Source organism: Cariama cristata, unplaced genomic scaffold (genome assembly GCF_000690535.1).
Source record: "Cariama cristata isolate BGI_N322 unplaced genomic scaffold, ASM69053v1 scaffold7145, whole genome shotgun sequence".
In the NCBI taxonomy this organism is placed as follows: domain Eukaryota; kingdom Metazoa; phylum Chordata; class Aves; order Cariamiformes; family Cariamidae; genus Cariama; species Cariama cristata.
Window position 1 is genome coordinate 54,501 of NW_009618024.1, and position 11,672 is coordinate 66,172.

At 40.9% G+C, this 11,672-nt stretch overlaps 1 protein-coding gene across 1 annotated transcript in view; it reads right to left on the reverse strand.

Moving 5' to 3' along the window:
• LOC104162053 (ADP-ribosylation factor-like protein 8B) overlaps positions 1–11,448 on the reverse strand; it is a gene marked incomplete at its 5' end in the record, with an annotated part of 21,894 nt that extends 10,446 nt beyond the window's left edge. The window contains one exon of the mRNA XM_009700691.1: positions 11,377–11,448. Coding sequence (XP_009698993.1) covers positions 11,377–11,448 — 72 coding nt within the window. The remainder of the gene's footprint in view (positions 1–11,376) is intronic.
• Between the last annotated feature and the right edge of the window lie 224 nt (positions 11,449–11,672).

Here is an 11,672-nt window from a genome sequence, read left to right on the forward strand (position 1 = left end):
ATTTTTGGAGACTGACAGCAATTATTCCTGGCAGCCACAAAAATCTACAAGATGATGTAGCCTGGACTAGTCACAAAATAAATAATACAACATAAAAATTGCTCGTTTTGTCCTTGTTTGATGATATACCATATCTATACTGTATTAAATTGCACTGCAGAACAAGTATTATTCTCATTAGGAGAAAAAGTCACCTTGAAACAATGGAAAGATAAGTCATTTCCAGTCAGTTTCCTTAATAAGTACATTCATTAAAGTGCAACATGAGGGACAGAAGATAGACTAGGTGTTTTCAACAGTGCTTGGGAACCCAGTTTACGTCAATATATTAAGTTTTAATTATCTGAAATAGGGAAATAAATGCATGAAACAAAAATCCTCACCTCTTTGCCTATGAAATTAAAACAGTGCTAGTAGTAACTTTCTAATGCTCTTTATTATACTGAATAGCCAATGACAGAGTTAACTACTTTATTCAGAACACAAATCTCTGCCCCAAACCATTTCCACTGTACCTGACCAGACAGACAGAACTGTGAGAATACAAGAGGCACTCATGAAGGAAAAGGGAAAGGTCTTAAAGAAGTTTTCTTGGATGAGCCTTGCATGTTTTGTACATCATCTATTTTTGTATCTCAGTATTTAATACACAGGTAAAAAAGTATATTCTGAGTGTGAACTGGGATGAGGCAGGAGACTACACCTTAACAGCAGAATATACAGCTAGCTATAAAAAGAAGTTTATTTCATCTGGGTGTTTTTAAAAAGAGACTGGACTTCAAATTGCTCCCATGGCTTTTGTTGGTCCCTCAGGAATAAAATTTTCAGAATATTTAAGAGGCAATTTTATCCTTAGAAGACCAGCTGATTTTAAGAATCAGAAAATGCCTACAGATTGACCAAACCAGAGAAAAAGTCTTTGATACCTAGTACCATTGCCTCACAGGAGATTAAAATCTCAAGGAGTTGTTGTTTAGGCCCAAAGGCATACATCTTATTTCTACCACATTTTATAAATCACTATTTTATTTGTAATAGAGTAGTAATTCTTATCGTGCTTGCAGGTCTACACTCTTCATAAAATAATGCAATGTTTTAATTTGTAAACTAGATTAGTCAACATACTTTGGAATCATCATTTACCATAGTGCTTATACTTACCTGTTAAATCAAATTCTTCTCAAACAGGAATCTCTCTGGATATGTCTATTGTTCAGTTTCTTCATGTGGATCTAAGGCTCCTTCTTAAGACCAGAGATACCAGCTATGTCTAAGGAGAAAATCCTTTTCTTTTGCACAGAGGTGTATCATGACAGTTGAGCCAAAATGCAGCTGGGGAATAGGTTCAAAGGTTTTCGAAAGCTTTCAGTTACAGGAAGGCTCATTAACACTCTAGTTGTGTTGCTTTTAATTAGCTTATACTGTGAGAAGGCTTGACAGTTAATGAGAAAGTTGCAGGAAAAGTATTTTCTAGATGTCAGTTTACATGGCTTTTTTTCAGACGTGCTGGGTAGGATATTTCTTGTGGACAGAGATGTGTACAATGACACATTTGTATCTCAATGTCAGTGCCTGGGTTCAGTACCTATGATCCGACGGTAGTCAGTGAAGCCTAGACAGCTATTCAGCTGATCAGATGTAAGTTCTTCTTTAGGATGACAGAATTATGCTCTAGGCTTGACAGCACTGACTAGAGCTCCTCTGACTATTATTAAAGGAGCTTAACCCTGACTGCAGACACATAGCTGTTTACATTCAGGCATCTCAATTTGCAAACTGAATTCAACACTACAAATACTTGAACTCAGGAAGTATCAGCCATAAAACCTAACCTCAACAAACAGGTGAGGAAATTCTAAACACATAAGAGCATTTGGGCAGAATAAGGTAGCACCAGCAAGACCCAACACCACGTTGTACAGACAAGTCAACATATATTGAGATGTGGCTAATGAGCTCAAGCGTACACAGCAAGCCGTCAGAGCATTCATAACCAACTCAACGTGTAATGACAGGGAGTAACTGGAAAGCATGGGATTCATTTCGCTCAACTTCAGCCACCTAAAATGTAGGCATCTAATCCAAGTGACCAAAACTCTGTGGCTACTGAAGAGCTCAGAGAGCACCCACAGCAGAAGACGATTGCATCTGCTTACCCACCTTGCCTACCAGGTAAACCATTCTTGCAAAGCACCCACTGCTCTCCACCGAGTTCGGACAACTGGCTCAGGCTGGCTTCCTCCTTCTCACCTGGCTAAGCTCAGGGGAGACAAATCCTAAATAGTCACCTATTCTAGACTGGAATCTTCAACCAGTAATGTTCAGCTTCCCCATCTAATAACACGAAGAATAAGAAGAGCTAAATCAAATAAGCTTCAAATTTTTGATAAATTGCCCTGTGGATACAAAACTAGAGAGCCTTACTTGTAGTACCAACCATGTAACCTATTATGGAAGTTAGAACACCTTACTACCTTAGAATACTTACTACCTATCTATTATCCTAGATTTTGGAAATGCTCTTACAGTTGCTCTAAAAGCTGAAAAAAATATGCCACGTGGCTACACTTTCTGCAGGGAACACTTCCCAGAACACTATGTTCTTTGAAATCAGTCTTGGCTCTTTAAAGATTGTCACTCCTCACTGGCGATAAAGTCCAACTTTTAAACATTTTTTGCAACTAGGTATTTTATTTTAGTTATGTCGGAAAAAAAACACTATATGCATACTTCACAGTTTATTTAATTCAATCACAGCACTTTCACTGAAGAACTGGAAACTTAGACTTGCAACACAAAATGGTTGAGTATCTTCTCCTGAAAACAAGCACAGAGGCACTTTAATGGGAAGGGTATTTCTCAATGATCAGGGTATATTTGCCATTTTATCAGAGACACAAGGGACAATGTTGGAAGGATCAACAGGTGGATTTTAAACAGGACACAAAAGCAAAGTCTGTTCTCAGAGACCATTTTCAGAACCTTGTGCTGCTTACCTCCACGCTGTGTTGTAAGGCAGGAGAGTACCAGGGAATACACCTTTAGAGATAAGACTGTAATCCTCTCAATCAAGATGTAACACACCTCTAAATAGAAGGAGCCAGTCCATCCTAGCCTCAATACTGTGTCCTCCCCAAAGAAGAAAGCCCTGATTCTGCATGGCCATATGCAATCCTTTGTACCCTCTTTTCACATGACCATGAATCAGTCTCTAGACATCAAAATCCAAGAGATTCTGGTGAAAGTAGGCATATAGATGTTTTAAGTTGTAGGCAGAACTTGCATTTGGAAGACTGAGGGCAAGGAGATCAGAGGCAAGCACACTGATAGCTCAGAACAGCTGATCGATAAGTACTGTAGTGATTATTAATTTTGTTTGTCCTTGAAGAACATATAACCATAAATGCAAAAATAAGCATTTGCTCAATAGCAAAGGAAAGCCAGGAGGATGTGCAACAGTGTGTATGCTGGGAAAAGGTAATCTAATATTGGTAGGTTAGACAAAAAAAGGACATTCTCCCACAACAGATTTAACCCCACAGAGCAGCTCCCTGGCATCCTACTCATGTGTCCCCCTTGCCCTCTACCACTATGAAGTCTGAACAACCCTGACAGATTCCCAGCATTTATCCATGAGGCAAAGCTGCTGAGGACAGCGCTAACCAGGGGCAGCATTTATGGTTCCCAGGTGTCCCAACAGGATGTTGGAATAGAACATATGTTTATATAAGCTGCAGATAACTTCAAGCTGGGAGTGCATAAAAAGAAAAAATCAGAATCCTAAAGTATCCAGACCAACTAGGGGGATGGTCTGAAACAAGGCAGCTGAAATCTTACACAAGCTCAGAATGCTACATTTGGATAGAGGGAACCAAATGCACTAGCACAAAATGAATAATAACCAGGTAGAGGTGCAGGACAAAAAGCTCCAGCAGTTCACAAACTAAATATGTTTCAATAGCATTGCAGATCTTAAATCAGCATGTACAAGCAGCAGCATCTTATGTTTGATTTTGGAAGTATGTACTGCCCTGTTCTCGGTGTCAGGGAGGCTCCTATATTGGTTTTGAGCATCAGTCTATAGAACAGACACGGACAAATTTGAAAAAGGCCAGATGAGAAAAGAAAGGGTGAGACGAGATTTTGAAAACACGACCTATGAAGAGGGGAGGGGGGAGCAAAACCATAATGTTTCCCAGGAAATGGCTGCCAGATATAGAAGAGAAGAAAAAAGCAGTTCAATTTGTGATGACAGCAACTCACGTCAGGTATTAGGAAAAAAGCTTTCTAACACTTTGAGTGAAAGAACATTGTGCGAAACAATGGATATTGCAGAACCTTCTTCATGGAAAAGCAGATTTTAAGAAACAATTACCTAAGATATTTGGGTAAATATCTGATTCACCTCAGAGCACAAGTTTGGTTTAGATGATTCCTTGAGATCAACTCTTGGTCTTCATTTTTAGGAGTCCTAACAGTTACTCCGAATGACTGGTGAGACATTCAACACTGCCTGTTCTGACTCAGGACACTGCCTTCTGGCCGCATGTGTTTGCCCCGACCACTGTAGAGGTTCCTATGTAATGCATGATCCTGTCTCACACTCTGCAGCCCACAACTCCCAGCACAGATACAGTCTCCAAGGCTTCTCTTCCCAAACTATTAGATGGGAGAGTGCTTTCATACTTTCCCTTCTTCATCATTCAGTAATTCCAAGTATGCTCCATGCTTATTCTCTAAGCCACTCTCTAACCCTCATTTAACTTCTTTTCACAGAATCACAGAACCACTGAGGCCAGCAGGGACCTCTGGAGATTTTATAGTCCAACTCACCCTGGTCAAAGCAGGGTTACCTTGAGCAGACTGCTCCAAGCATGGAGACTCTAGAACCTGTTCCAATGTTCAATCACCCTCACAGTAAAAACACTTTTTCTTGTGGTTTAAATGGAATTTCTCATATTTCAGTTTGTTCCCATTGCCACTTGTCCTGTCACTGGGCATCACTGAGAAAAGTTTGGCTGCATCCTCTGGGTACATTGATGAGACCTCCCTGAGCCTTCTCTTCTCTAGGCTGAACAGTCTCAGATATTTCAGCATCTCCTCATACGAGAGATGCTCCGGTCCCTTAATCACCTTCATGGCCCTTCACTGGACTCTGTCCAGGAGCTCCACATCCCTCTTGTACTGGGGAGCCCAGAACTGGACACAGCACTCCAGGTATGGCCTTACCAGTGCTGAGTAAAAGGGAGGGATCACCTCTCTTGACCTGCTGTCAAAGCTCTTCCAAGTTGCCGTTGGTCTCTGCTGTGAAGGTACGCTGCTCACCAACGGTCCACTTGGTCTCCACCAGGACCCCCACGTCCCTTTTTGCCAAACTGCTTTCCAGCCAGTCAGCCTCCACTGGTGCCTGGGGCTGAGCCTTCCCAGGTGCAGGACTTTGTACTTTCCTTCCTTTAACTGCATGACGTTCCCATCAGCCCATTTCTCCAGCCTGTCAGGGTCCCTCTGGATGGCAGCACGATCCCCTACTGTATCAGCCACTCCTCCCAGTTTTGTATTATCAGCAAACTTGTTAAGGGTGCACCCTGTCCCATCATCCAGGTCACTAATGAAGATGCCAAATAATCCCCGGGGGCATATGACTAGTAACTGGACTTCCTCCTGTGCATCACAGCCCTTTTGAATCCAGCAGTACACCTTTTCCTTACACACAACTATCATGAATCACTGGGACATTCCACAAAAATTCTTCTTTATAGAAATAACCACTTTGACTTGAAATCAGCCCAGATACACCACAGCCTTTTCAGAGTGACCCAAGCCAGACGGAATAGCCAGTACTTGCTGAAACACTGCTGGAGCTATATAGGCAGTACAAACAGAGGCTTGTATTACTGCATGACACATGAGATGATGACCTGACAGGTATGATGTTTTTTAATTGCTGTTGAATAGCAGGATGAAGCATTACAAAGCAGGAGGATTCTGTTTCTCTGAGGATGTCTGGAGACTTGGAAACTCTACTATCCAAAGAAGGGAGGAGCGCCGCAAGGAAAGAAGCTGGAAGAGGAACTCTCAGAGCCGGGATCCTGCTCCTCACTCTCTGCCTCATCAGAGCAAATAGCAAGTTAGCAAGAGGCTTGGCTCCGGGCTGCAGCTCCCGTGGAAGGACGCTGGCCTCTAGCGGTGACGGCCGGGGCAGTGGTGACAGCCGGGGTGACCAACCGCAGTCCAGCCTCCGCAGCTCCAGGTCCCTGGGCAGCTGCCCACCGCTCCCTCCGGACTGCACTATCCAGGGAGGATGCAGAAACTGGCTGGCGGTGCTATTTTAAGAAAATGAAGTGGACGAAGCAAGGAAAATGAAGCTGCTGCGTTGCCTGTGCCTATGCATGTCTTGTGTTGCTCTATTTCTTTTTTATACCTGAGACTATTCTGAGACCATCACTGCAAGAATCAAAGGTTGATTAGTTGGAGTTTCACAATCATTTAAAATAACAGCTCACGATGCATGCCTTCTGAGGCTCTCCAAATTTCATTTGTTATAAGAAATCTTTTAGCTACTGTCTAGCACATTGAAGAGTAAATCTCACCAAAGTAAAAAGACTACTAATACTGAGCTGATCCAAAAATAGAGAAATTCCATCAAAATCAAATCACTTGGCAAACAACTAAACTTGCTTGGAATTAAAACCCCAAATTAATTCAGTCATAGATTATTTTTTTTTTGGTCAGGGAAAAAAGTGATAGCCATCAGTTTTGTTCTGAACTTCATCACAATAGTTTTAACAGATCCCTAAGTTGTAGTACATTAGGTATTTTGATGCTGGAAATCATCCTGTAATTTAATACCTCAACCACAACCTCAAAATCCCAAAAGCTTCCTGCTCAGATTTCAAATACTGCCTGGTAAAATCTTCCCTCTTTGCATCCTCTTTTTTTGGAAATAACAGGTGACAGCCAAAATTTGACAATTTCATGGTTAAAGCTGACAGCTTTGCATTTCTGATCATGCTCAACTTTGATTAAAGAGCACATGAAATTGTGAAACTTTCTTTCAGTGTGGTTCAGATAAATACTCATACACACAGGTATGACCATACTTTTACACACTAGGATTAGAGACTAAATATGAGAATAAATCTACTACCTTCTGGAAATGACTTCCAAAATCAGAAGAAAGTAGAGACCACCATGGGCTCCTTAGTTCTTGTTGCCTTCTGGAATTAATGGAATCTATGGATAAAACTGTAGTAAAGAAACCAGGTGGTGACACCACACTAGCATAGCATAGCATAGCACTTCCTTCTTACTGGCCTACCCCAAAATATGGCAAAAAAGCAGATAAAGGATTAATATCACCTACTTGTTGGTGTTGGAACTTACTTTGCCTAAGGTGATCAGTCTTACACTTCTGGAATGCCATTTTTTCACTTGATGGCTTTCTGACCCAGATGGTTTCTCAGTCTCGCTCTCACAGTAAGTTTAATTGATGCTGTTTCGCAGTGTCCTTGGAGACCTTTGAAAAAGGTCAGATGCAAGATCTATCTCCTAACCATGAAGATCATTCCTGCCACGTTTGAAGAACTTTGCAGGTTTAGTAAAATAACACTTTATGCAGGAATTTTAATAGCTGACTGTTGGATATCATAGTATTTCTATGAGAGAGGTAACCTGCTTTGTTGGGATAGAAAGGTTAAAGAAAATTTCACTCTGAATCCTTGTTGACTAGGCTGCAAATAGCTCATCAAAGGATTCCAGCAGGAGGCATCCCCCTCACCATTCTTCAGTCATCAACTTATCAACAAATGATACCATCCTTCTCACAGTAAAATAATTTTGGAAACTTTATCTAGCAATTAGGCTGTAAGATTTTTAACAGCTTACCTAGAGACAGGAATAGTGACATACAGGTACTTCATCTTGACAGGCTTTTAAGGAAATAAGCATCTAGACATAAGAGCCATATACTCCTACACCTCTTGCTTTCACTGTATGCTGTTGTAGCACAGAGACCACGAGAACTAGTTAAGATACATTATTTTCCTGTGCAGACTGGCTTCCAAACCAAGTATCATTTCTGAAACTAATAAACATATTAATAATGTTAGCATTATCCTCATATTCTTAACAACTCTGTTACAGTAACTATATATAATGTGATTTTTGAGATCAAAGTGTAAAACAAGGCACAGTTCCACAGAAACTCACACACCTCCTCCCTGCATGAACTCGATCTTGCAGTATCATTCATGCAGACAATTCCAGTACAAACTTACTAGTCACTTCCTTCACTTACTTGAACTATCCTGGCTCAAAAAATACTTTATTTTGAAGACTCTGTCTACCCGTAAATGACTTTTGCTTGTCTACTTGAATGAACCATCAAGAGCTTTCTCATTTTCTTCCACATCTGACAATTCTGTGGCAGCATCAGTATAGCACTCCAACTATCCTTAGGCTTTCTCCATATAAGCTCTAAATCATGGCCTTATTGTTGCTATGCAAAAGACAGGAAACAAGGGAACTGAAAGGAAATTCCTATGCCTGTGGATTATTTATGGACTATGGGTGAATGTGGTAACTTTTTTATTGACTGTGGCATCTAGGGACTTCTTTGATCAGTGGTAAACCAAGATAGGTGCAATGAAAAGTGTATGAAACTGACGCTAAGGAGTAATTAAAGTAGAACCCTCTCCTGGATGAATTAAGCAGCATTGCTAAAGCTCAAGTGGAAGGTACTGCTTCAGTACAAATGTACTCTTCTGAAAAAGAAGGGAAGGCTCAGGCAGGAGGATAAAGACTGCCTGCATGCCTGAAAGAACAATAAGAAAAAAATACCTCTTTGAAGAAGTGAAAACTTAAGACAGCTTGACTACTTAAACTGAAACAAACAGCCTTTCCTTGTGAGTATGCAATTGCTGCTTCACATGACAATGCTAATCACAATTTTGTCACTGGTCCCATTCTCCTACACATCTGCCATTGATGTATAAGAGGTCAAGAAAGCATGGGATGGCCTTAGGATGTATTTGCACTTGTAAAACAGTACCTCTGATGTTCTTATTGTAAATACATTATTTGATTTGCTGTCATAGCTAGTGTACATGTTAATTTGTGTACAATAAACAGAATCTTGGGGAAGAAAATCTATACAATTAGCACATCAATCATACTGTTGTTCTGATATCAATGCCCATTGACTTCTCCATAAATTCTCTTTCATAACTAATATCAATCATTAATTAATCATAAGGACTAGAAAATTGAAGACTATCCAAAATTTGTAAATCCTAACAACACAGCATTAAACATTTAGTTTTTTAAAATACTGTCACTGATCCATCTGAATCCACAAGCGGTCTATGTGTGCGTACTAAACACCTAATTGTGGCAGCCCTCTAGCAACAGGCGGTGTTAGTTGTGCTTAAAAGTTTGCAGCTACCAGACTGGAAGGATCAAAGAAAACTACTTTTTTCTCACCAAATGGAGAGACTGCCTTCTTCCTGTCCAGATTCCACACTCTAAATGTGGTCTTTTGCAGCTAAGTCAATCTATCCAGGCTGCCCCCAAAATGCATCATTCTGCCTGTGTCTGTATCCTGCTTTCCCACGCTGTGGTGGCACCAGCGATCACGTGGCTGTTTGGGGAGCACACTACTTAAGTGATTTCACTGGGGAGAAACTAGCATGGGGGTGGGCTTGGTTTGTTTGGTTGGTGAGGGTTTTTTTAGAGGTTGCTTTCATCTAGATCTGCTGGCTGATCTATCGCTTTGCCATGTGATCACTGCTGCTGATGGAAAAGGGATGCAAGAGTGCAGGGCCCGGCTTAAAGCAGAATGTAAAACCTCACACTGTGATCTACTTAAGCTGATTGTAAAAGCTGACCTTTAATCTCTGCCACCTTCACTAGGCTGGCCTGATTCCTTCTTAGGTTTCCCAGAAGGTAAGTCTAGTTTGTCTCTAGCATGAGGAACATCATACTGAGGTTTCGAAGTGCTACTACGGGCAGAGAAGTGGGTGTATTAAAAAGTTATTTTGTGACTTTTTTCTTTAAGAGGAGCTGGTGTTATTTCCCTTTACAAGAAAGACTCTGGACCCCAAAGTAAAAAATATTCAGAACTTCTGATTTTGATTAAAAAGGCGCTCCTATTGGAGATGATAAACAGGGATGTACCAAGCTACTGTTAGGCTAAAGTATGTTCTTTCTATGCTCTTTGCATAGCAAAGAGCTTTCTACAGCTCTTTGCTCAGCAACAGGTGGATGGTTGTTGGGACACGTTCAACAGAGGGACCCAAGATTAACATTTCTTTTTTTTTTTGTCCTCATCTGCTGACAAACTCACTCCTGGGCTAAGCAAGGACATTTGCTGCTTCCTCTTTAAGTGACAGGAGCAGGTATTTCAAGGAATGAGGTGTCCAAGGTGTTTAGGGTTTGGCCTTTGTGTGTATATGCAAACAGATGAGGCACAAAGAAACCAGGCAGTGGAAGAGAGGAACATGTTTGATGAGGAGAGGCTAAGGGGCATGAGGAGAGTTGGAGGGAAATTCCATAGCAAAGAAAGAGAGCAAGCAGCTCTCTGCTGATCAGTATACCTTCTTGTTATGCAGCATGAATACTGCCCTACTGCAATCAAAGCATATGTTCCCATAAATTGAAATTTCCCCTCACCAGCCTTACCTTATATGTAGTGTATGCACTACCACAAGCAGAGCTGGCCACAGAGAAATGAACCAGCAGAGATGAGGGAGAGCTTGGATGACCTTGTATATACTGAGAATAGAAGTGAAGGGCCAAGACCAGAAGTGAAATCTCATCATGGATGAAATTCTGTGGTTTTTTGCCAGTTTCAAACACAGGATTCGTAAGAACAGAAAGCATCATGAAATAACAGTCTCCATTTACAAGAAAAAGCTGCATAACTGTTACTCAGCAGAATGTGCATCTTGTGCGCTACTTCTGTCTCCTGAAAGACCAATTCAATTAACTTTCACAAAAAAATCTCCAAAATAAACTGAGCATACAGGGCTGGCTGCAAGAATTAGTGCTGAGAGGCTTTTGATTCTGGTCACTTACATTTTCCCCAGATAAAGTCCAACTGATGCAGGCTTCCTCATATTGCTATATAAATGCCTCTGTGTTTTCAGAGAGCTGCACACTGTGTAAAGTAATGCTAGTCTTGACTTTTTACTTCAGTTTGGACATACTGCATTGAGTATTGCAGTGCTCATCATGTGACAGTTTGGTTTTTTTAAACAAACACACACACACACACCATCTACACTGAAAAAAAGATTTAGACTTCTATCAGTTATTTACCTTTCAGGGCACGTGTGAATTAAACATGCTTATATGAGGGTACTTTGCCTTCTTGCTCACCTGCCCTGTGACAAGAGTGAGGTCAGATTCTTTCTCAAAGTAGGCTCTAATCATATACTTATCATAACGACCCTGCACAAAGTCAGGAAGTTACCAGGGCAATGATGATTCTCCTCCACTTTACTTTTACCACATTTTACATTTTACTCCATTTTCTGTTTAAGCCTTTCACAGTCTTTACTGTGGACCCAGTTTTAAGATACTCACCATCGTTTATTTTTGGCAATCTGGCAAAATTTCCTGGGAAATTAAAATCAGACCAAATCATGGGTATCATAGAATCATAGAATGGTTTG